The 25361-nt window shown below is 59.0% G+C and overlaps 1 protein-coding gene across 4 annotated transcripts in view; it reads right to left on the bottom strand.

Moving 5' to 3' along the window:
• LPCAT1 (lysophosphatidylcholine acyltransferase 1) overlaps positions 1–3432 on the bottom strand; it is a 39456-nt gene extending 36024 nt beyond the window's left edge. For 2 of the 4 annotated variants that reach the window (XM_005672624.4, XM_003134168.6), the window contains exon 1: positions 3150–3432. In XM_005672624.4, coding sequence (XP_005672681.1) covers positions 3150–3284 — 135 coding nt within the window. In that variant the 5' untranslated portion in view covers positions 3285–3432. Of the gene's footprint in view, positions 1–440; positions 679–3149 lie in introns of those variants that run through there. The other 2 variants (XM_085001709.1, XM_021076663.2) reach the window with 2 other exon arrangements.
• Between the last annotated feature and the right edge of the window lie 21929 nt (positions 3433–25361).

Raw genomic sequence — 25361 nt, 5'->3', positions numbered from 1 at the left:
ACACCGGATCAGCCGGGGCCTCTGGCCACAAATGCGCCAGCAGAAGTGGTACCTTCGGGTCCTTGGAAAGCGGCTGGGACTCCAGGCCCCTGGGGGCCGCCATGTCCTCCAACAGGACACGTGCCCTCCTGGAGGCCTCCACCCCATGGCCCTGTTGCTACCATCGCCAGGCCCTCAAGAAGCTGGGAGCCCCGGCCGCCCCATACTCACCCATCCCGCCACACCCCGTCCCTGGGCAGAGTGCGGGGGGCACGGCAGGGGCTGGATGCTGGCGGCCGAGTCTTCTGCGTGGAGCACCCAGGTGGGAGGCCACGCCGCAAAGAGCCACCCTGACCCGGGGCCCCGCCCGAGACCCGGAGCGCCTGCTGCTACCCTCCTATCGGAACCCAGGCGTTTGGACAAGAACTCAGAGGAAAGGCGGCCCACCCTCGGGTACTTACACTCCAGGCAGCCCAGGCTGCCGCCCGGCTCCGTCCCTGGAGTCACCTTCCAGGTAACCCTCGGGGACTGGGGGAGGGGCACGCGGCCTCCTCGCAGGGGACTCAGCTCCAGGGAGCCGGGAAGAGCAGGCTGCTTTCCAGGAAGTACAGCCGCCGCCTGGGCTCAGAAATGGGGAAGCCTCGCAGCTGCAGGGGGGCGCTCCCACCCCCACTTCCAACGGGAAGGGAAGTACCCAACGACCCGGGGCAGAAACTGCTGCGCGGCTCCAAAAGCGAGAAGCGACCACAGGACTCTCTGCGGGTCTCCGCGTCACGTTTTCACGGTTTCCAGATCTTAACCTGCGCGCTCACGTCCAAAGAGGTGCTTAAGCCCCTCGCTAAATCCGCAGTGACATGACAGATGGACCCACGGGTCATTAATCCCCAGACGGCGGCAGGCCCTGCCCTGCAGCACATGCCAACAGGTAAATATAGGCACCGTCACCGGCTTAGTGCAACTCAGACGGAGCGGATCAGCGGGGCCGGCCTCGGCGGCGGCCGTGTGTGCGTATGTGCAGAGGGGGGCTCTCTGCTGGGACAGGCCGCTCGCCCTGCGCACGCGCTTCATCACCAAGGGCGAAGCGGGGAGTGCTGCTCAAAAGCAGAATGTTTCTCCGCAGACCTCGCCTCGGAGGGGAGCGCGGGGCCGGCCTCTGACAGGGGCGCAGGCCTCTGAGCAGCAGCAGCACTCCGTTCCAGCACACTGAGCTCGCTCTGCTGCTGGGAAGACCGCAACGGAGGACACACGAAGCACCCCCCTTCTGGGAGGTGACACCTCCCCTTTGCCTGAAAGAATCCAGATGCTGAGGGGCGAGCAAGGCGTTGTTCTGAACCCCCGATCCACACCCTGTGACCCCTGCCTGAGGGCAGCTGGGGGCAGCTCTGACCTCTGCTCCTTGGCTGGTTTATCCCCTAAACAACTAGCTTCGTCTCCGCAGTAGATGCCCGCCCCCCGCGCCCCGGGCTGTGCACACAGTCCCTGTGCACCCAGAGTAGGGAGGCTGCAAATGTGACAGGGACACAGAGAAGGCCTTTCAGGTGGGGGGCTTCCTACTGGAGGTGATAGTTCACCCAAGACCTGAGGGAGAGGCAGAAGGACCAGGAAAGGGGGGGGACCAGAGTGGGTGACAGGAGGGGGGTGATGGGAGAGGGGCGACAGGAGCAGGAAGAGAGAGCCCTGAGGCAGCTGGAGCCCAGGGTGAGGGCCTGGAGCTGGGACAGGGCTGCAGGGCCTTGGGAACCGCCTGGAGTCAGGGCTCCATCCCAGGGGCAGTCCCCGAGGGTTCCAGGCAGCAGAGCAGTGGCAGGAAGGCCCTGGAAGGGGGCCCATGCAGGAGCCCAGGGGACGACACGACGAGGCTGGACGTGAGGCCCTGCACAAGGGGCTCCTGGCATGAGATGAGTGCGTGTGAGCACTGAGGGCGGCAGAGGGAGGTGGACCACTCGTCTGGCGCAGCTGGTGTCTGCTCTGGGCAGGCACAAGGCCCAGGAGCCGGGGGGGGGGGCAGTCTTGCCCTTTCATGTCACCAGGAGGGGTGGCCCTCTCTCTCATCTCTTCCCTCTCCAGCGCTCTGCCCGATTCCTCTACCGATGACCAGCGTCAAGCCCACTAAAGTGGCACTTGGAGAAAAGGCGGTGTCTGGGGAAATGAAAACTTTAGAGTGACTTCAAAAACTTTTCACTTTAGTATCATTTCAAATGAATGACTTTACACATTTTTAAAAATGTCAATCACCTTTCAAAAAGTTGTCACAGCTGGCTGAACCCACAACCGCTGCAGACCTGAAACTTGGTCTTGCATCTCCTATAGTTCTGGAGTCAAAGAAAGGCCATCATGTGAGCAATCTTACAGAAATGCAAACCAAACTCACAAGCAGAGCTGGGGCCTCATCCGGGAGATCCTACCCGGTCGCAGAGGAATCCCTGCTGGTCAGGAGCCTTGAAGGGAGGGGACAAAGTGTGGGTTCCCCTGCTTTCTGCAGCGTCCAACCCCTCAGCCAGGACCAGCCCATCCCCCAGGTAAAACGCGCTGGAAGCTGACCGCCCGCGCGCTCCGGTCCCCGGGCCGGATCAGGTTGTGAGCAACCGACTGTGGCCTCGGACTAAGCCCCTGGGAGCCCGCCAGAAATAGCTTCGAAACTCAGACGCAGGAAGCCTCCAGGAGACCCCGGACAGTCCGCGCCCCGCTGCCGCTAGTGATCAACGAAGTCCTTGCACACGAAGCGCATCAAGTCACAAAAAGTCACACCCAGGGGGAGCCGCGCCGGTATCGCGCGGGGCCTGCACGCGGCGAGAGTGGACGCCCGGACCAGGGGACCGCCGGGCTAGGACCGACCAGGCTGTGGGTCCGAGATCGCGGTGCAGAGGCCTGGGAGGAGGAGTGCGGGGATCCAGGGAGAATGGAAAACCGGGATGGCGCCGAGCGCGGGGACCTAGGAAAAGGGGCTGGGGAGCCACGATCGGGGCACGGGCGTTGGGAACCAGGGTGAAGGCGCGAGGACCGCGGGGATGCGGGCTGCCGGCGCAGAGAAGTGTGGCGGTCGCGGGCCTCAGGGGGCCGCGAGGCTGCGCCGCGCCGGAGGGCTTATTCCCGGGCCCCCCGGCCGCGCATCCGCGACCCCCAGCGCGGTCCCTGGCCCAAGGCGGGCCGGGTACTCGGCGGGCACCCACCTGGGCCTTCTGCAGGGCGCTCAGGCGCAGCTCGTGCACGAAAGGGTTCCGCCCCGGGGGCGCCAGCCGCCGCGCGTCGCCGGCCCCCGCGCTGGAGGCGGGGGCGGCGCGGGGATCGCGTCCCCGCAGCCTCATGGCCGCGCCGCCCGCCACGAGGGGAGCGGGGCGTCGGTCCGGGAGCGGAGCCGGGGGCGGAGCGGGGCGCAAAGCTGGGCGCGGGGCGCGGGGCGCCGGCAGAGGATGCGCGGCGGATGGAGCGGGCCGGGCGCGCGGCCGCGCAGGCGCGGGAGGGGTGGCTGCATGACGTGGGCGGGGCGGGGCGGGGCGGGGGCGCCGGCGGGGCGGGGCTTACGTGCGCGCCCCGCCCCCTGCGGCCCGGAGAGGCAGCCCCGTCGCCTGCCCGCTGCCGCGCGCTCCCCGCCCTGCGCTGGGTTTAGCTCGCCGGGACCGTAGGGGGCCGGTCCCGAGGGACGCCGAGGCCCTGGCGGAGAGCCTCCCGCGGTGGCCGGACTACAGGGACTCGGAGGCCGGGCCTGGTCCCAGAGAAGGGGAGATCGGGTCCCTAGCGCGGTGCAGCCCGCCACTTTCTCCCCTTCCGCTGCTCAGGGCACCAAACGGGAGCGCGGTCGGGCGGGGGGAGGGCAGTGGGCAGCGATGCAGAGACAGAGGAGGGGGCGGGCACGCGCTGCCCGGGGCTGTGGGTGCGGAACCCCCGTGCGGTCCTGGCGCGAGGCCGACCCAGCTGCCCAACCGAGGGACACCGCCGAGCAGGGCCTGGCCAGGCCGCGCGAGAGGTTCCGCTGGTCCTGCCCCAGCCCCAGCCTCGGGCTTTGCTTCCTTCTCACCTGCGCTGCTGCTTGATCCCGCCAGTCCTGGCCGTGGGCTCACCAGGAACCCCCGAGGGCAGGCCTCATGTCAGATGCTCGGGGTCCACTCAGACCACAGGGTCCCTTCCGAGGGTGGGCACAGGCTTTGGCTGGGCCAGTGGTTGAGAAAGATAACTGATCTTTCTCATTTCCTGAAGACTCTAGTTCATGCAGCTACTCCTGTGGGTGAAGGGGGACCCAGGGATCCCTAATTTGTGGCACAGTGTTGACTGGAGCAAAGGCAAAATAGCTCCCTGTTCAGTATTTATACATTTCAAAAATTCATGGAATCCCTGGTGGCCTAGCAGTTGAGGACTCAGCACTGTCTTCAGATCACTGCCATGGCATGGGTTGGATCCCTGGCCCAGGAACCTCCATGTGCCATGGCCAGGGCCCAAAAAAATTTCACCACAGACCTTTTGTATGAGAACAGCGTGATAGCCACTCAGCTCTCCTTGTGGCCGAGACAGGCTGGGCTGGAGGGCTGAGTGGGCAGTGGGTGAGGAAGGGCTCAGATGCACCGGCCGTGTGGCCGCATGGATGCCTGAAACCTTGGAACAAGGAGCCCCAGCTCTTTCTGCTTTGCTCTGGGGCTGCATGGCTGCCCTTCTCCCAAGTTCTGGGCTCCTGGGGCCCTCTGCATTCTGCCTGGGCAGCAGGTCAGGGAGTGAGCCAGCCTCCCGAAAGACAGCCAGGGCTACCCCCTTGGGGGTTGGCAGGTGAAGCACCGCCAGGCCCAGGGCCCTTCCAGGTTTCGGGTTTTGGTGGAGAAAGCAGTTGGGGGGTGAGGGGGCTGGGGACCAAAAGGGCCGAAGTCACCTCCAGCGTCCTGCCCGTGATGTCGGCATATGGAAGGGAAAGAGCAGGGCCGAGTCCAAACCCTTCGGAGCCTGTGCTCAACCCGGGCACGTGGCCTCTCCTCGGAGTCTCGGCTGTCACATCTGTAAGGGGCAACTAGAGCGTTGCCTGCCTGTCCACCGTGCTGTGACAACTCGGAAGCCCGAGGGTGAAGGTGGCTCTGTTTCCCTTAACTCTGAAGCCATTGGCCTCTGCCAGCCTCCTGGATGTTTGGTCACCCATCGCTCCGGCTGCTGGGAGGGGTGGTGGGACGGTGCAGGGGTGTGTGACGACAGGAAAGACAGGGCCGGGACAGTCACTCGTTCACAGCCAGCAGAGCCCTGGTGGGCCCTGTGTGGTGGGGAGGGCGGAAGGCAGGTGGGGGAGTGGGCCGGGAGGGCAGGGGTGCGCCTGTGGCATTGTCCCTTGCAGCACCGGCCAGGATGGAACCAGCATGGCCATTCAGTGCTAGGAGAGGAACCAGCTGTGGTGAGCTGGGGGGCATGGGGTGTGGGACCCCAAGAGCTTCCATCTGGAGAGAAGGCTGTAGGATGGAGGAGCATGGGGTGGGGGTAGGACCCAAGATGGTCCCCTCAGGGAAGGGCTGGGGTCTCAGAGCAAAAAGCCAGCCCTAACCCCCCCACCCCCCCGTGGTCCCATCTTAGTCCCAAAGAGTTGATGGGGAGGGAGGGGCTGGGAGAGTGGGAGAGAGTGGGGACCCTCTCCGCTACAGCTGGAAAGGAGGGTCCCTGTGCGGGGGGGAGCTCTGCGTGGGGCAGAGTCAGCTTTAGGGGCTGAGTGTGCCGGGCAGGGGTGTGGGGGGGGGTTGGGGGGAGGGCGGTGCAGTCTGGGAAGCTTGTCGGCCCACAGTGGTCCTTCACACTTAGGCTTCGATTTTCATAACGGCCTGTTCCTGGAGCCCCAGAGGGAGCTGGAAGCTTGGTTGGGGATAGCTGGTCTTGGGCAAAAGCGGCTCTAAGCGGCTCCTTCCAGTAAAGGAGAAAGAAAGACTTCAGTCGGCTTTGGGTCTTCGTTTCTTGGTTTTGGAAAAACTACTTTAACTATGAAGGCCGGTGCCCTGGGGTCTCCAAGAACCCCCTGGGCGGTGGCCCCTTGACCTGGCCCCTTGGCCACGCTCTCGGGACACAGCTGTGTCTCTGCAGCCCCTGCTCTTGTCCTGCTGTTTGGAGAAGGTGGACCTAGAGGGAGTCACTTCCAGCGTGCTGAGCCCAGGGTGCCTGCCTGTCCTGGGACGGGCGGCCTTGGTCGGTTTCTTTATTTTCTAGTGCTAGAGTTATTTCCAGGAGAAGGAGAGACATGCTTTCATTTTCTTTCTTTTTGTATTTATGACATTCTGCCTTTCCTGGTTTTAACCCATCGCAGGTGTTCCTTCTCCGCGCAGGGACCCTTATCCTCACACCCCTTATCAGCCCGTCTCGCCACTCGCGGCCCCACTCTGGGCAGGAGTCTCGGGGGCGCTGCTTTATTCCCCGGGATGCTCGCTCCTGTGCCGGTCACACTCTGCTAACCTCTGCGCTCTTGGAACAAAGTGCCTGAAGAGCCAGCAGGATGGATCCTGGTTGGTGCTTCTTTTCAAGAATCGTCTTAATGAATCCTCGAACTGAATTTTTCCATCCAAGTTATAGAATCGGGTGGAGCATCTGCTTGAGCAGTCACTCAAAATTCCCGCTGGCCATCTTCCTTTGAATTTCAGGCGATGTGTAGAGTACGTGGGTGAGACTGTGCGACGGGGCACCTGGGGCCTGTCTTACTTTGCTGTGCTGACCCCCGGGTGCAGAGAGGGGGTCACGGAGGCAGAGCTGTGCTCAACAGCCCTGAGGGACAGGAGTCGGTGCGTGCCGTGGGGGCGCTTGGGAAGCCCCAGGGCTGGCCGGGAGGCAGGGGACCAGGAGAAACGTGAGCAAGCCCCTTCCTCAAGGTATCCACGGGAGGGAAGAGGCGAGCAGGCTCCGACCGGCCTGGTGTGTGGAATTCCAGTGGGCGCTGGGGTGGAGGAACTGTCCTTCCTTGTCTGGTACCTGCCCTGTGTGATGGGACACGGAGGAGAGGCTTGAAGCGGGCTCTGCACTAGCTGGTTTACACGAAGCTATGGTCCCTCCAGGGTCAGCAAGACCACGAGACGTCAAATCATCAGAAAATAAAAAGCGTGATTCATACAGAATATATGATACTTTGCCACTTGAAGCTTTATTTTTCACCCTCATAACTTGATCTCCAATTATTTGGTCTTTTTTTTTTTTTTCTTTTTAGGGCTGCACCTGCGGCGTAAGGAGGCTCCCAGGCTAGGGGTTGAATCAGAGCCGCAGCTGCCAGCCCACACCACAGCCACAGCAACGTGGGATCCAAGCCAAGTCTGTGACCTACACCACAGCTGACAGCAATGCCAGAACCTTAACCCACTGAGTGAGGCCAGGGATGGAACCTGCAACCTCATGCTTACTAGTCAGATTCTTTTCTGCTGCGCCACTACGGGAACTCCTGTTTGGTCTCCTTTTAATTCTTCGATAGCATTAAACATTTTTTTACATAAAGATTCCGAATGTTATTAGCATAATTCCTGTATCTGTCATAATTTTGCAGCTGTAAAATAAAGGAGTCTTGTTTTTTATTGCTTTTCCTAACTGTTCATGATCACTGAAGCTTTGAGCTAAGTCTTAAATTAGGTAAGTCCTCCCACCTGGTTCCTCTTTGTCAAAACTCTCTTGGCACCTACGTCCTTTCCCATCTAAGTTGCAGAATCACTTCATTCCTATCCCCCAAAAATCTGCCGAGATTTTTTGTTGAGATGGTGTTGAATCTACTGCTCTGTTTGGGAAAATCAGCGTCGTCGTGACATTGGTGTCTATCCCTGAACGTGGTATAGCTCTGGTTGGTTTAGGCTGTCTGATTTTTCCCGGCAATGCTGTGTAATGTTTGCTCCTCTCATAGAGATCTTACCTCTGTTTTTCCAGTTCTGTCCCCAGGTGGTTTGCTTCGATGCTGCGGTAAACGGCCCTGTCTTTTGAGTTAGCTTCCGAATTCGGTGTGTCTGCCTCACGTGCTTCGGGCCTGGCTCAGTCCACGTGTGCGTTCTGAGAGGCTCTTCGTGCTTTCCCAGCATTTTCCCCACTGGCGGTCACACTCCCTGTGAGTGAAGGCGGCGTTGTTCTTCCTCCCCAGCCCCCGGGCCTTCTGTGCTCTGACCACCACGTCCAGCACGATGCTCGGCAGAGGTGCCGCCGCCTTGTCAGCGTTAGCAGTCTGGGGGGAGTGTTCGGGCTCCAGAGTAGCTGGGGGTTTTCACAGGATCCTTCAGTAAAGCTGAGCAAGTTCCCTTCTAGCCCCGTTTGCTGAGGGTGTTTATTGTTTGGCAAAGCTCCACCGTGGAGCTTTTCTCCTTGATCCTGTTGCTGGGTTGGGGTCAGTGGATGGACAGCCCGACCTTGTTTTCCTGGATGAGGCCCCTGCGGATCATACTGCATCGTCTCTGTTTTTAGTTCTGTCTTTCATGGTTATTTCTCAATCTGTGGGTTTTAAAAAAGGAATCCCACTTTTTGGTGTGATATTTAAAAATGACTTGCTTAACCCAGGGTCCCAAATACGCTCTCCTGGGTTGTTTTTTTTTTTTTTTTAATTAAAGTAGAGTTGATTTACCACCTTCTGTCAATTTCTGCCGTCCGGCAAGGTGACCCGGTCATACTTAGACGTGCATTCTTTTTCTCATATTCCCTCCATCATGTTCTATCACAAGTGACTGGGTCGAGTTCCCTGTGCTGCACAGCAGGACCCCACTGCTTATCTACCTGAAATGCAATGGTTTGCATCTACGGACCCCAAACGCCCCGTCCATCCCTCTTCCTCTTCTGTTTTCCTTCGAGAAGTCTCATAATTTCCCAGTTTACATTTAGGTGTAGACGCTGCTGTGAGCTGATGTTTTACATGACGAGAGGAGTGTGTGTATAGTTATGTATGTATAATGTCTCCTGTGGCACACGTTGCCAGCCACCTTACTGAGAGGCTGTCCTTCTCCACGGAATTGCCTCTGCGCCTTCGTCAGGGGTCAATCGACGTTATGTGCCTTTGCATACACGCGCTGTCACGTCTGGACGCTCTACCGCCCGTTATCCATCCATTCTGCGCCATCTCGATTCCTGGGGCCTTAGAACATGTCTTGGAATTGGTTAGATCTGAGCCCCGAACTTAGCTGTTCTTCTTGAAAGTGGTTCCAGCCGTTCTCAGTTCCTTCTGCACATGAATCTTAGCGTCGGTGTGTGAATTTCCCTGGGAAAACCCTCTGCATCTGGATTGGCGTCGTGCTGCGGTTACGCATCGATTTCGGAGGAAATAATATCTTCACGTTACTGAGCTTTCGATCCATCAGCATGGTGTCTCTCCATTTATTTAGGTTTCCTTCATTTCTCTCAGCAAAGTTTTGTGGTTTTCCAGGTATAAATCTTGCATATCTTTTGTCAGATTTACCGCTAAGTGAGTACTGTGTGTACATGGTACTTCACAATGTCGATTTTTTCTTGTTTACAATGGAAGTGTAGTCGATTTACAATATTGTGTTAGTTTCAGGTGTACAGCAAAGTGACCCAGAGATGTGTATACACTCCGATTCTTTTCCGCGATAGGTTATCACAAGGTATTGGACATAGTTCCCTATGCTATGCAGGAAATCCCTGTTGAAAATGTCTTTTTTTTTTCTTTGCTTTTTAGGACCGCACCCGCAGCATATGAAAATTCCCAGGCTAGGGGTCAAATCAGAGCTACAGCTGCCAGCCTACACCACAGCCACCACAATGCTAGATCCGAGCCACATCTGCGACCGACACCACAGCTCACGGCAACACCGGATCCTTAACCCACTGAGCAAGGCCAGGGATCCAACCCACATCCTCAAGGATCCTAGTCGGGTGTGTTAAGCGCTGAGCCACGGAGGGAACGCCCAGAATACAGTTTATCTCTAACACACATTTCGGGAACTGGTGCTGGACTGACTAGCTTCCCTGGCAAAGTCTGGTGCCTTTCTCATCAGGTCTGTAATTTCTGGGTAGAAAGACAGATTCTCTGCCAACAAAGACAGCCTGCCTTCAGCTGCCTTTCATTCCCTTCTCACTGGCTGGGCTCCGGAGGACGCTTTGGAATAGAAGTGCTGACTGCGAGCAGACCTGTCCTTTCCCGCCCAGGCGTGACGCGTTATCCTTCTGTGCACGGTCACAATCTACTTGCAAGCATTTTGCAGGAGATCCGCGTCTGTATTACCCAGGATGTGGCTCCTTTCCTGTGATGCCCTGTCTGGTATCAGAGGGATGTTAGCCTTGAGAAAGGGTTCTTCAGTTCTCTTGGAATTTCTGCACGAGTTTGCGTGGAGCTGGCATCATCTCTTTAAATGTCTGCTGGAATTTCTCGTGACGCCATCTGGGTATGCCGTTCTCCTTCTTGGAGGGTTTTCAGCTTAGAGTCCTTTCTCTAATGTCTCCAGGGTCGTGTCTGCGGGTGCCGGTCACCCTCGTCTTTCTCTGAGAAGGACACGAGTCACGAGATGTAAGGCTGCTTTCGATACAGGACAACTCACTTGAGGTCTGACTTTAATTACCTCGGCAAAGGCAGTTTCCCAGTAAGTTCACGCAGTTTCCACAGGTCCTGGGGGCGGGACTTGGACATGTCTTTTTGTGGGGACATAGTCCAGCCCACTGCAGCCAGCTAATCTGGGCAACTTGGGCAAAATCCACGAATAGGTGCGGAAGGTAAGATACAGCCGTGTTGCCTCCATGTGGCCTCTCTGGCCGCCCCTCCATCACCCCGTCCTGGTCAGGGCTCAGGGCTCCCTGCCTGCTGGGCTGGGGGTTATCACCTCCGTGGCAGCGGCTCCGACAAACCCAGGTCCCAAAGGATGGCGAGGAAGCCACGCCTCCAGTGCTGGGAGGCTCCCCTCGGGTCCCAGAGTCCCTGCGCCTGGGCGGGCAAGTTCCCCGCTCTCCTTCTCATATTCGCCTGGTGTTATAGGGAAGTTTGCCGTAGGCTTCTCACCATGAAATGCCCGGGAACCAGTTCTCTGCAGAGATGCTCGTGGTGAGCCGTGGGGCAGGGGCTGCCGGCCGGTTCTTCCAGGACCCCAGCCCGGGCCCAGTGGGGGGACAGCGGCCCAAGTGGCAGAGGGGACGGCGGTGAAGGCGTTTCTAGGCTGTGAAGTGTCGCCGAAAGCCACTTTGTGCTTATCCAACCCGTCCAAGTCCAAGGCTGATAAATGCCGGCCGGTCGCGACGGCTCGCACACATCCTGCCTTGTCCAGTGAGCTGGGAGGAGTCCTTGCCCCTGCGCTCAGCTGAGCGTCGCGGTCCACAGTCCAGGACAGAAACACAGTCCAGGACACAGGGCCCTTACCTTGGTGGCTCCTTAGGGAAGTCACGGCTCTCTGGGCGTTGCGCAGGCCCCGGGTGCTGGGCGCGCTGCTTCCCTGGTGCACAGGTCCCAGCACACGTGGGGCAGGGCTGGCTTCCGGTTGGACGCCCTTCCGAGCCCTCCCCTTCCCGGGCCGGGCCTAGCGCGGGACGTACCCACGGAGTCTCGGTTGCAGGCGTCCAGCTCCCTCCAGGGCTGCGGCCGGAGCCAGGCTGCCTGGAGGGGTCTGACTGGCATCGCTGCCCCGCCTGTGTTGGTCTGGTGCCCTCGGCACCTCTGGCACCAGGGTGAGGGCAGGGTTCCCAGAACCAACCATCCGGAGGCGGCAGCGCTGTGAGCGGGACAGTGGAAGCCTCCCCGTGGGTGTCCCCGTGCCCCTCTGCCTCCCGCAGCCACTCCTGCTCTGCACAGCCACTGTCCGCGGCGCCTGGCCACTCAGGGGCCTCTCCCTGCCGACCCCTCTGCTGCTCAACTTCCTCCGCGGCCTCCCAGGTGCCCCGGAGTCTCCGTCCCCCCGCTTGGCAGGTGCTCCCACACCCCCACCGCCGCGGCGCCTTCTCCCGGCCCCCTCTCCTCTCCTGGCCTCTCTTCCCCACCCGCCTCTCCCCTCGGGCCAAGCAGGGTCATTTCGCTGAGGGAAACACTGAGGCTCTGATGGCGGCCAAGACCCGAGCCAGGACCAGTGAAGGCCACAGGCTGTTTCCAGGTGTCTTTCCTCCTGCTCGTGTGTGTCGCCATGGGCGCTGCCCTGTGGTCCCCATCTCTGCAGGGGCTTCCAGAGAGAGGTCCTGTTTTTACAGCCCTGGAGTCCAGATAAGGCCACTTTCCTCAAAGATACCGGCCTTTGAGACGCTTCCTAAGGACCCGGACTCTTGACAGGGTCCTGTGTTTTCCTGGGACTGTCGACTGTCATTCCGTTTTCAGGTGTCCCGCTGAGACGCCGCCGGCCGCCGGAAGCCCCTTTGACGGAGATGCAGGTTTACAGGGATTTCGAGTCTGGCCTCCCTTAGCAGTGTCACCTGCTCCGTTTCCTTTGGCCTGAAGAAGATGATGCTCCGTGTGGAACACAAGCTGAGACGCGGCTCTTCCATGGGCCTCTGTGCAAACGAAACAGATTCTGAAACTCAGGCACAGCTTCTTCACACTTTGGGTTTGCAGAACAAATGTTTGCATGTAATTTTGCTTCCTAAAATGTCAAGAAAAGCACAAATATGAAAACATGTTCTCAAAGGAGTGATCTTTTATGAAAAAAAAATTGCTTACAGTATTTCTTTCCAGTTGGCTTTGAGAAATACTGTGTCAAATTATTTTCACAAAGTTGCAAAGAGATTCTTCACTCTTCTGAAGAGGGGTGTCTTCCAGAAGGAGGAGATTCACCTTGAGGAGGGGGCCCGAAGTCAGGCCACATCCAGCCTCACCTCCTTAGTGACAGAACAGGTGTGTTTCAGAGGGAAGCACGGCCACCCAGGATAAAGACTGCACTTCTCAGCCCACCTGCCTGTTTGCTGTGGTCACATGATCAAGTTCTGGCAGCAAATGGAACCCCAGCACAAGGTTTGTGGAACTTCTGGGAAGTGCCCTTAAGGAGAGGGTGCCTTCCTACCGGCTGGAAGGTGAATGTAATGGCCGGAGCTACGGCATCCATATTGAGCCATGAAACAACATTTGGGAATGGCAGGCATGGTAGCAGAGCAAGCAGAGAGAAGAGCCTGAGAAGGACCACGTGGAGGGCGCTCCCGACCCCGAGTCGCTGCCACTGGCCTTCAGGATGGTGAGAAGAAGTAACCTTCTATCTTTAAGTTGTATTGTTCTGGGTCTTTTTGTTACTCGCAAGTGAACTTAATCCTAATGAATATACAGGCCACTGGGGATGCTTGGATTGAAAAAAGCCCAAGCAAATAAAAAAAAAAAACAACAAAACACACCAAAAATCCAACTTCCAAGCAAAGCCCAAGGAGATGTGTTTTCAATCTTGTTGTGTTGAAATAGATTTAAGTGTTGCTCTTTGTGTATCAAATTAGACTTAGGTATTAATCTTTGTGTATTGGGAAAAAATGGAGTTTCTGTCATGGCGCAGTGGAAACAAATCTGGCTAGGAACCATGAGGTTTCTTGTTCGATCCCTGGCCTCACTCAGGGGGTTAAGGATCCGGTGTTGCCGTGAGTTGTGGTGTAGGCCGGCAACTACAGCTCTGATCAGACTCTTAACCTGGGAAGCTCCATTGGCCGCGGGTGCAGCCCTAAAAAAGCCAAAAACAAACAAACAAACAAACCCCAAAATCTTTGTGTATTGAAATAGGTTTAGGAAGCCCCCTTCAACCCTCCAGATGTGGCTATCTCCTGCTTCCTCTTCCATCCCCCCCTCTGTTCTTGTCCCATTTTCTATAAGACTTTTCGGCCTGTCCGCCTCCACCCCTTCCCAGCCACTTCACTCCCCGGAGCCCACACGGCTCTCCCTTCAGGAGGGCCTCCTGCCCTTGGTGGCCCGAATCCCTCGGACCTCAAATCTCTAGAGGCTGTGGGACATCAGGGCGTGTTTCTCAAAGGCACCCCCTTTGCTCTAAACTCCTGAGGCATCTTGTGTGCATGAGACTATTGTCTGAAAGGAAAAGAGAATAGACCCATTTGGAGAACCGAAGAGTTTCTTCTAGAAGGGTGTAGGGGCGTAGCCTTTGTATTCATGATCTAACTAACCCCTAATTCATCCTAGGCTCTGGCAGGAGGGGGAGCTTGAGGCGAGGATGTGGGACTGTCCCCTCCTGCATTGTCACGGGTGGGCCCAGCAGGTGCGTGTGGGAAAGGGGTGGGAAGGTCCAGAGCTTGAGGGAGAAGTAACTGGTGCCGGAGGCGGGGCGGGGGGCCTCCGAGGAGGGTTGGGCCTTGGAGCGGCTCTGGAAGGAGGCCCGGGCGGAGAGCAGCGACTGCGGAGGTAGGAACGTCCCGCTCTCCTGTCTGATGAAGATCAGGGCCAGCAGGGTTTGCAGCGCGTGGTACCAGGGGCGGTGGCGTTGGTGGGCGCCCACCAGCTCCCTCCTCGGGTTCCTCCCAGGTGAGGGGCTCAGCGGGGGCGGGGGGGGCGTAGGCGCCCCTGGGCCTGCCGCTCACAGCCTGCGCCTGCAAGCGCACCTGTACCTGCAGGCAGAACTGGCCCTGTGACACCTGCTCTCACATCCTCCCACCCCCACGGATGGCCCGGCTTTGGGGGCCCAGGGTTTGCTCTGCACACGTGGTTCCCGCGTCAGCAGACAGGGTGCCCTCGCCTGAGCGGAAGCCCTTGGTTTCCGAGAACAGACGCAGCAGCGCGTCACCTGAGCCTCCGCTTCGGGGAGCTGGTCCCAACGGGGTGTGTGTGTCTATTTCCAGCACTTGGATTGATAAGGCCGAGCACGCGTATTGGATCAGAGGTCGTTTCATAAGCCACTTGATATTAAAGACCCGGTGAAGAGGGCGCCCCTCGTCCGATGAGGGGCGGAAAGTGGCTCTTGTGCGAGGGAAGGGCCTGCAGAACCTGGCGCATAGTCCCCGGTTCCCGGACGGGGCCTTCAAGCAGAGTTGACACAGCCCGGATTCCACTTCATCGTGTGTTTTTAGAAGGGCCCATATTGGGAACGTGCAGTGAACACCCCAAACCCAAAAGGAACCTAATTCTTTGGGCAGCGAAGAGGGAGCCCTTCCTGACGGCTGAGAAGGGCCAGCCCCTCCGTCAGGGCCCCGGTGTCTGTGGTGGGCGGCGGTGTTTCCCGACCAGGAGCTCAGCAATCCTCCTTCTTTCAGGCTCAGAATTCGGGGCTGATCCTGGAGCCCCTCGTGGCCATCGATGAGCCCACAGCTGGGGCAAGTCGATCCACGTCCCAAGGCTCTTAGTCACGTGCGTCGCACTTGGGACACGAAGGCAGCGGAGGGGGCGGGAGCGTGGGTTCGGCCGTGACCGCGGGAAGGCTGCCCTCCCTGCCTCCCTCTCCCGCCCCGTCTGTGAAATGGGCTGAGGATGAACCTGCTGCAGGGTCGTTGTGAAGCTCCGAGCAGGCGGAGGTGAAGGGCCTGGAAGGGAGCCTTCTGCTGCTGCTGCTCCGAGGCCCTCGCGCTCTCGTGGCTCCTCTTCCAGAGTTGGTGCTCTTTGCACAAAGAAGCGGGAACTCAGGGCACAGGGGAGAGACTCCCTGAAATCTCGGCGGAGTTTGTCGTGCTGTGGCCGGAAAACACACAGCATCGACGTCTCCCAAAGGTCAGGGACCTGCTCCCGGGTCTGGGCGAGCTGGAGCCCGGGCCGAGGTGGGGTTTTGCAGGGACGCTGGATGCGGTTTCTGCGGCTAGTTTCTAGCGCCGCTGACTAGATTCCTGGGGGAAACGCTGCCCAGTTCGCGTGTCTCCGCGGAAGTTCTGGTTCTCGTGGGCTAAGGTGGCGTCTTCCGACATGGGCGATGGCGCCGTCCTTCTGAAGAGAGGTGTCCCCTCGCCCACGTGCAGTCGCCTGGCTCTGCTCCGACAGTGATTGTCACCTCCTTCCTTTTCACCTCGTGGGCTTGCTACCGTTTGACCCTCGCCATCTCTGTGCACACCCTGCCGGCCGGCGTGCACGGGACGGGATGTGCATGTGTGAGTGAGTCACTCACAAGGGGACTGGAAGCCAGGCTGCCCACTGGCCTCGGGGCGGCCTGAGTCTTGGGGACCATTTGCCAAGGGGGGAGCTTGGATGAGTGAAGAGCGGTAGGGAGCGGATGCATCGAGAGGCTTATGGCAAACACACCTTCACGTCGAAACAGCAAAACCTGGACTCACAGAAGGCTCTTTTTTATTTTATTTATTTTATCTTTTGACTTTTTAGGGCCATACCTGCGGCATATGGAGGTTCCCAGGCTAGGGGTTGAATCGGAGCTGTAGCTGCCAGCCTACACCACAGCCCCAGTGACGTGGGATCCGAGCCACGTCTTCGACCTACACCGCAGCTCACGGCAACGCTGGATCCTTAACCCACTGAGAAAGGCCAGGGTTTGAACCTGCATCCTCATGGATCTTAGTCAGATTTGTTAGCCTCAAAAGAAACTCCAGAAAGCTCTTTTTTAAAAAATTCAGTTTAAAAACTTTTTTTTTTTTTTAAAAAGCTCTTTTTGTGGCTCAGCGGTTAATGAATCTGACTAGCATCCATGAGGATGCAGGTTTGATCCCTGGCCTCGCTCAGTGGGTTAAGGTTCCAGCATTGCTGTGAGCTGTGCTGTATGTCTCAGACACAGCTTGGATCCTGCATTGCTGTGGCTGTGGTGTAGGCCAGCAGTTACAGCTCCGATTTGACCCCTAGCCTGGGAACCTCCATATGCTTCTGGAGTGGCCCTAACAAGCAAAAAGCAAAAAAAACAAATCTTTTTATTGAAGTGTAGTTGACTTGCAGAGTTGTATTTTAGGTGTATAGCACAGTGATTCAGTTACACATGTACATATATCTTTTCTTCCAGATTCTTTTCCCTCGTAGATTATTACAGAATACCAAGCAGATTCCCTGCGCTGTATAGGAGGTCCTTGCTGTTTATCTGTTTCATATAAGCCGTGTGTATCTGTTCATCCCAAACTCCCAATATATTCCTCCCCCAACCTAGCCTCTTCAGTAAATATGAGTTTGTTTTCTATGTCTGTGAGTCTATTTCTGTCTTGTGTATGAGGTCTTTTGTACAATTTTTTTTTGTTTTGTTTTTAGGGCTGTACCCTAAGCATATGGAGGTTCCCAGGCTAGGGGTCTAATCGGAGCAGTTGCTGCCGACCTACACCACAGCCACAGCAACACCAGATCCGAGCTACATCTGCAAACTATAACATAGCTCACGGCAACGCTGGATCCTTAACCCACTGAACGAGGCCAGGGATCAAACCTGCGTCCTCATGGATACTAGGTGGGTTTATTTCCACTGTGCCACAGCAGGAACTCACTGCGTCATTTTTATTAGATTCCACGTGTAAGTGCGATCATAAGACATTTATCTGTCTCTGTCTTAACTCACTCAGTATGCCAATTGCTAGGTCCACCCATGTTGCTGCAAATGGCATTACTTCTTTTTTATGGCTGAGTAGTATTCCATTCTGTATATGTATCACATCTTCTCCATCCATTCCTCTGCTGATGGTCAATTCGGCAGCTTTCATGTCTTGGCTGTTGCGAACAGTGCTGCTGTGAACACTGGGGTACACGTGTCTTTCTGGACCACAGAAAGCTCTTAATAAATGTTACCAGTCCCGAGTGGACTTCTCTGAGGTGTAAAATCGGGGCCTGTCTCTGGCTCAGGAGCTGTTCGGGATTCATGACTGTGCGTCCATGTCTACACTGCAGCCTCTTGGGAACGAATTGCGCTGGAGTTGTGCTGTCTTTTTGTGTCATTATTGTTTTAAAGCCCAGGTGGTTTCCTGTAATGTGTAAATGTGCTGTGACTTCTTCCTCAATACGGGTAACTCACAACCCAGATGTCAGGATGACGACAGGGCTGAAGGCGGCTCGTTTGAATTCTGATTCCACCCTCCCTCCCTGGAGTCTGTGGGAGCGGCTGCCGCCGGACCCTGTCCCCCTCGACCCCTGCCCGGAGACTGACATAGGAAACCACCACGCACGTGGCCCAGCCTCGTGCTTGTCCCGTCCCCAGGAAGTGAGCCTGGGGTGGGGCGGGGTCAGAAGCCGCCAGGACAGCCCAGAGGGACCTGCCTCCTGCCTCCAAAACCGACTGATGTTAAGCTGAATGTCAGTAGGCAGGAGGATTTGAGGAAGCTGCCTTTTCCCTTTTTGAAAAGACATCTGGGGAGTTCCCTCGGTGGAGCTGTGGGTTAAGGATCTGGTGTTGCCACAGCTGTGGTGTGTTGCAGCTCAGATTCAGTCCCTGACCTGGGAACTTCCAGATGCCGTGGGCTCGACAAAAGAGAGAAGGAAAGAAAGGAAGGAAGGAAGGGAGGAAGAAAGCCTGCGGAGGAGGAGCCACGTGCGGGGTGTTTGAGGAGAACTTTTGATGTGTTTGCCACATGGCTTATTGCTCTGGACAGTAATTATGCCACATAAACCGTTTGGGCCACTTCCTCCTCCCTGGCTTCCTGGAGTCGTCCCGGGCGGGGGTGGGGCAGGGCAGGGCAGGGGCACGGCACTGCCCGGGGCCAAGGACGTCCTTTCCCTGCTGCTGCATGTCCACGAGGAATTCCTACAGTGTCCCCTCGAGTGGGGTGGTGCCACGAGACCCATCCTCCAGAGCAGGAACCCCGTGCAGCCCCTGCCTCTGCTCCCCCAGCTATTTCTACAGCCGCGGATGAACCCGGCAGGGGTGAGATGTGACAGTGGGCTTTCTTGCCGAGGCCCCCACACTGGGAAACTGGATGGCTCTCCCCACGCACAAAACGGTGCCCGGTGGATTTAAATTCCCATGATGTAAAGCAGGTGTTTGCTGTCTGATCAGTTCGGTGTCAGCGCTTAGAGAGGCGAGGACAGGCCGCCTGGGGCCCAGGGCTTTTTCTGCGCTGGACTGGATCCCAGATGCAATCCCTCGTCAGATGCCCTGCCTGTGACGGGGGCCTTAGGGCCAAAGGGTCCGTCAAACAGCGCGTCCTCTAGTTTATCCGAGTGGAAGACATACTGAGAGCATGTGAAGCAGTCAAGTATTTTCAAAGGGTCATCCAGAAGGAGTTTCTTTCCTTGGAATCATGTTCCACCTTAAGCTGTGAAACGCAGTGCAGTGTGGACCCGTGTAACACCCTGCCACTCCCCTTTCTTTCCTGGTGAGTTCCTCAAGCTGTGTGTGCCACGTTTCTCAGGCTCCGATTTAAATCTTTTATCTCTATCCTTGGAAAAAAAATGTATTTTTAGCTCAGTAGTAAAGAGTGTTTCTAGGAGTTTCTGTTGTGGCTCAGCTGGTCAAGGACCCAGGGTTGTCTCTGCGAGACTGGGGGTTAGATCTTTAGGGGAGTTGCCTGGCTTGGTGGCTGCTGGCCCTGGGGTGGGGAGCCCTGGGGGAGGGCCTGGCCTTTGGCCTCAGCTGCAGGACCTTCTCACCCGGCCCAGCCTGCGCTCACCAGGCCCCGGGAGCCCCAGGGACAGCAGAGCGCGCCCTGCGAGAGCTCTCTTGGGTCACAGAGGTCCACGTAGGCCCCAGGGCCTGGAGGGGGGGGTAGGGAGGTCCCGAGGCCCGCAGCTCCTGCCACAGCCAGGACCTCATCCAGGGAGGGGGTGCCCCCCAGGCCTCCTCCCGCATCCCAGAGAACCATCTGGAAGGGCCCAGAAGAGGGGCCGTGACCCCTGAGGGGACAGCCCCTGGGGTTCCTGGGTGTCACTCCTTACAGCCCACGGACGGGAGCGCTGCCCGGTCCCCTCCTGGGGCGCTGTGACCACAGGCACGGCAGAGAGCGGGCCGACAAGGGGCAGAGGCTTGTCTGGCTGAAGGAGGGGAGGGTTTTTCCTGGGAACAGGGGACTGGTTTGTCCCCTCTTGCAGAGGCGCGGGGCCTCGGGGCTCTGCGCTCAGCCCCCTCTATTCTAGGGGACCTCGGGGACGGTGGATGCCCTCACCCTTGGCTCCCAGGGAGCGACCTCTTGGCCCGGGGGCTGCCTGCTGCGGGGTGACCCTGTCCCCATGGTCTCTCCTCAAGCTTCTCTCTGGGGCTGCGTCTCCGCAACACCGCCTTGGCTCTGCCTCACTCCTGCGTCCCTGAGCCACGCCAGACACCCGGGCACCCCTCGCACGCTTGCCAGTCAGAAAACTACCTGGCTTTGAGGATCTGAAAGGGACGGGGCGGGGCTGGGCCCCTGCCTGCTTCCGGGGTGTGGACCGGCCTGGGGGGTGCAGCCCAGGGCAGGGAGCCACGGTCCCAGTTTGGACTTTGCCCTGCAGCCTTAGCAGGTTTGCAACGTGTTGCCATTTCTTTTCTTATTCTAAACAAATGCTAAGGTCATACGTAGTCTGTTGTAAGTTTATGCTTTTTCCTTAAAGAAAGGAGCTGCAAGTTCCAGGCCCCACGAGCCGTGGAACAGCCACCTCCCCCAGATCCGAGAGCCGTGTGCGTGGGAGGGCCCTGGAAACCCGATGGCTTCTCCCAGTGGGATGGGCCGAGCGAGGCCCACGGGAACCCGCCTGCCTCAGCCGCCGCTCTGGGGACGTCCCCCTGGTGGCTTTGTCACCAAGGTCCCATGGAGAAGTGTTAAAATGGTGGTGTGTGAGCGGCTGGAGTGGCACGAGCCAGCCAGGTCAAGGCCAGGTGTGGACAGGGGACGGTGTGAGAGTCACAGCCTGGGCGGGCGCTGGCCCTGAGCCTCTCCTCTCTCGGCTCCGCCAGTGTGGATGAGGGCACCGCCTGTTGCCCGCAGCCGGCCGGGCCCTGGTCATGTGTCCAGGTCGCGTTCCGAGCGGGGCGGCCTCCCCACGGGCTGACGGTCTCTACCTGCAGGTCACAGCGCCCAGGCCTGGGCCAAGGAGACCGAGCCATCAACAAACCCGGGGAGCTGTGGCCCCACCATGGCCCTGCCAGCTGCACATGGTGGGGCTGCCCCCGGCGTCCGCCAAGGCCCCCTTGCCCCTCAGCCCCGACCTCCTGGAACCCTCAGGACGGGGCTGTCCGGGAGTCACCCCCTGGTCCCTGGCCCCCCTTCCCGACCAGGGACGCCGCCCACACCCTGAAAGCTGCTCTCCCACCAGCCCAGCCCTGCTGCTCGCTCTGGGTGCCCAGCTCTGTGTTCCTGGTGTGGCTTGGTGGCAGTTGCTCCTCACCGGCTCACCGGGTCCTGTCTCTGCGCCAGGAAGCCGGGGACAGCGCGGCCTCAGGGCGCACCCCCCCCCAGCACCCCGTACTGCTGCTGCCACCGCCAGGTGCTCTAACCAGCTACTCTCGGGGGGGGGGGGGGGGAGCAGCAGCGTGTTGGCACTGGGGCTTCTGATGAGGCTGGCGTGGCGGCCCCGCAGGGCACCTCTCAGGTTGGAGGGGACACATCTGGGCCCTGATGAAAGTGGTCCTGGTCCTCCTGGCTCCAGCTTATGCTTCTCAGCACCGCTCTGTGTCCTCAGGTTCAGCACCCCCGCCCCCACGAAGTGGGGGGCAGAGTTTGTTCCTTTCATTCACTGGCGGTTCCCTGCCTCCACCCACCCTTCGGAGGCGGTCCTGAGTAAACGGATCAGGAAAAGAATGGGTGTGTTGAGGGCGAGCAGAGACCCGTGAACGCAGCCCAGCGTCTGAACTGTTCACCTGCCGCGGCTAAAAGGGCAAATTTCCTCGTGTATATATATTTACCACGAACGAATGTGCAAAGTGTGACCTTAAAGGGAACAGACTGGAGGTTTTCTCAACCACTCTGGGATAGGGAAGAGTTTTGTTGGTTTTTTTGTCTTTTTTTTTTTCTGCACTTGCAGCATTTGGAAGTTCCCAGGCTAGGGGCTGAATCAGAGCTGCAGCTGCCGACCCACACCACAGCCACAGCCACAGCCACATGAGATCCAAGCTGCTTCTGCGCCCTATGCCCCAGCTCATGGCCACACTGGATCCTTAGCCCACTGAGCGAGGCCAGGGATTGAACCCACAGCCTCAAAGATACTAGTCGGGTTTGTTACCCCTGCGCCACAATGGGAACTCCAGCTTTTTATATTTTTAATTTAAATCTCAGTCTTTGAATTTTATTTCATGTTGGAGAGTAACATGATCCTACCAATAAGTTATTTTACTGCTCCTGGTGTTTACGCGAGTTTAGTTTTAGATGCAGCTTGGTGGGTGTTCAAGCGCTTTCGCTTTCAGAGTTGAACTGGAGAGAGCGCGCGTCTCCGTTGTCCTGCTGGGCTTCTGGCGGCGTCAGCACCGCTGTGGTTCCCCTCTTCCGCGGGGTGTACGGTGTCAGCAAAGGGATTCTTTCTGGCTGGCCCTTGGCGCGGGTGGTTGGCAGCCAAATGCGAGTGTGAAGGGCAGGTTTTGATCTCCGTTACTCCCTTCAGCTTTGTCGAAGGCGCGTGAGAAAGCAGAATTGACCCCAGATTCTGGCTCCACCGTGTTTTTATTTCGGGTCGAACCGCAGGGACCCTGGCAGGCAGGGAGCTTTCAGCACCGGCATTTTGGTGACGTTGGGAAGAAAACCACGTTCCCCCGAAGCCGGAGTTTGAGGAACAGCCGCCCCACTTTCCCGCCCAGACTGTGCTGTGCTGTTGACCCAACGCGACACACAGATCCCTCTGTCGCCCGCTGGACACTGGCCAGGCGGCCTTTGTCTGTGGGGGAGAATCACTCAGTGCGTGAAGCCAGCTCAGCCCTGGAACCTCAGCGCAACAAAAAGCCTCTGTTCGCCTTGCGCCGGGCTTCACGCAGAGGGTCCCGGCCCTGCCCCACCGCGGTGGCCGCCTCGAAGACGTGCCTGGAGAGCCAGCCCTTTAATTAGGTCAGCCCGTGGGGGGCAGAGGGCACCCCATGCGGGTTCAGTGGGTGAACGGGCGGAGGAGGCCGTCCCAGGACTTTCTCCAGCGGCTTCAAGTTCACGAGACCCTCCCTTCACGTCCAGCAGCCTGGGGCCCAGGCTGAGTTTTCAGGGCAGGGCGTCGGCGCGTGTCAGCGCGAGCGGTGCTGAGAGGCTGAGGGGCTCCCCGTGACTCAGGACCGGGAGCTCGGTTTGGGGGAGCCCTCCGTTCCTGCGGACTTTGTGGGATTGTTGTATTTGGCTCTCAATCCTCTTCTTTTTTTGGTTTTGAAGCCCGAGCTGTTGGGACGGTGCCTGGAAGGAAGAAGAGGGTTCCCTGACTCTGGGGGGCGAGCGTGCCCAGGGTGCGCCCGGGAGGTAGACGACACAGCCAGGGGGCCCGGGGCCACTCTTCCCCTCCCCCAGGTGAGACGGCAGCAGGACGCAGTCACAGGAACACCCCTCCACGCAGGGCCACAGGGGCATGCGGTGGTCTTGTTTGGACAACCTGCCTGGCAGGCACCTGAGGCTGGCTGGGCGGCGGCTGGTTCTTGGCGGTCTTGCCAGCCATCGTGCCATTTTTCTAAGCTGTCTTGGCTTTCAGTCCAAGCAGCATGGTTCCCGGGAGGTGACAGGGCTGCCTCTCAGGGGTGGAAGCTCTGGGCCGTTTTCAGAAAGAGAAGCCTGCGCTTCCTGCTTCTGTCCTGGGTCGCGTCCCGAGTGTCCCCCCACCCCCCGACTCCATCTCAGGTTTCACGTTGTTCCCTTTACACTTTCCCGCCTCTCTGAGGCTCTTTGGCGCCTGCGCCTGCGTGGTTTTCAGAGGTTCCTAACTGAGCGCAAACGCCAGGCGGGTGTTCTGGAGGCAGGAGGGTGCATTTTGAACGTAGCCTTGTGGGGTCAGGTGGGTGGGGGAGGAGGATGGAGGCCGCGGAGGAGGTGACAGTCGCACCTTCCACGGCCAAACCCAAGTTCTGCGCACCCAGCGCGGGGGTGCAGGTGTGGACAGGTGGGTCCCTGCGTGTCCTCAGCGGACGGAGGCCGGGCGCTCGCCTCCCCGCATCCTCTCCTGTGGAGAGACCAGCCTGGTCCCCCTCCCCGACCAATTTTAACCTTTGCCAATTTTAACCCAGATTTTCAAGGCTGCAGGCAACACGTTCATCCGAGCTCCCCCCGGGGACGACCCCCAGGGCCTGGTCAGAACCCCATGCAGCTCAGGCCGCCGAGCTTTTTAAACCGCCTGCTGGTGTCATGGGCTAAGCGTGTCTGGACCGCTGTGCCGGGAGCACGCTGTCGCCCGCTCTCTGCCTTTTGAACAGTCTCCGACGGTCTTGTCCACACGCTGCAGGAGGGAGTGGCCGGCAGCGTCTCGGGACCCCAGCAGCATCCCTCCTCTGGCCGCCAGAGTGGACGTGTCCGCCGGGCTGGGTGGAGGGCCTGGAAGGCCATGGCAGTGCCCCGTCCTCCAGGTGTCCAGCTCCACCTCTGCTGGATTTGGCTCCGAGTCTTTCCCGATCCGGCCGCTCAGGGTGCTGTGTGCTGAGCTAATATTTACTGAGGCGGGACCCGAGGTTCCTCCTGGAAGCAGCTCTGTGGTGTCTCCCTGCGGAAAAATGTGTGAGCCGGGCCCTTGCCCCCCCGCTGCCCCCGTACACACGTCAGGCTTTGGTGTTCACAGGGGTCGCCTGCTCCCAAAGTGACTTGCCAGCCCTTCTTGTTGGCCTTCCCACAGTTGCCAGTTTGAGACTGTGCTTGCGAGAGCCCAGGGCTTCTTACTGTGGGAGGGAGGCCGGAGCCGATCGGAGCAGAAGGACGAGCTGCCGGTAGAGACCTGGCAGGCCTGTGTTACTGCGAACGACGGGGTGGCAAAGGTGGGGCCGTGGTCAGCCCATGGTCAGCGGGTCCAGGCGCAGCTGCCCCCTCGCTCCGTGTCTCAGTGCCATGAGCCTCAGGGTCGCATCGCTGCAAGGAGACAGTCCAGGTCTGAGGGACTCGGACCTCTGTCCCCCTACGTGTCAGGAAGGGTAGACGCGGCAGAGACGGCGGGCTTGCAAGCCCCACAGCTCGGGGGGGGCCAGCCCTGTACAGGACTCTGTGGCCTCGGCTGGGGACCACGGGGGACAAGCTGGGTCCTGGCTAGTAGCAGGTGGCTGACCCCCCAGAGATGGCCCAGAGGGAGGACACGGGGCTCTTGAACAGGAGAGGGAGCGTCCGGGTGAGAGCGGGTGCAGGCGGGGACAGCCCTCGGTGCTACAGCTCTGTGACACCCAGACCACGTGTGTCCACAGCCAGACTGCATGCAGCCATGGAGCCTCTGCGCCCCCATCCACCTCGAGCAAGGCCCCCATCTCCTGGGACCCTGCCAGGGCACCTGTCCTCTTGGAGCTGGGAGGCAGCGCCAAGCTCTCTACTGGGGTTGGTCGTTCCTGGACGAAGTCTCCAGAATCAGAGCTTCATAGCTCCTTTCCTGGTGGTGGTCGGGGAGGGGGGCAGTGTGATGAGTCAGCTCAGCCCCGGAGGGTCGGTGGGGTCAGTGGGGCTTGGGGGAGGGGATGTGGCGCCATCCCTTCCCCTTGAGCAGCAAACGGGAAGTTCTTGTTCACAGCGTCAGCTGACTCCTGGGAACAAGCAGCTCGGGCCACGCGCTGCTGACCAGGGCCAGGATGTGGGCGTGGCCACACTGCGGAGGGCGGCTGGGGCTCGTGGCCTCGTGCCCTCCCCACTCC

Source organism: Sus scrofa, chromosome 16 (assembly GCF_054392235.1).
Source record: "Sus scrofa isolate SSC_HxYL_T2T_F1_AM1 chromosome 16, Sscrofa_HxYL_maternal_Yorkshire_Landrace_v2.0, whole genome shotgun sequence".
Taxonomy (NCBI): domain Eukaryota; kingdom Metazoa; phylum Chordata; class Mammalia; order Artiodactyla; family Suidae; genus Sus; species Sus scrofa.
This window is presented reverse-complemented; position numbering and strand designations above follow the sequence as displayed.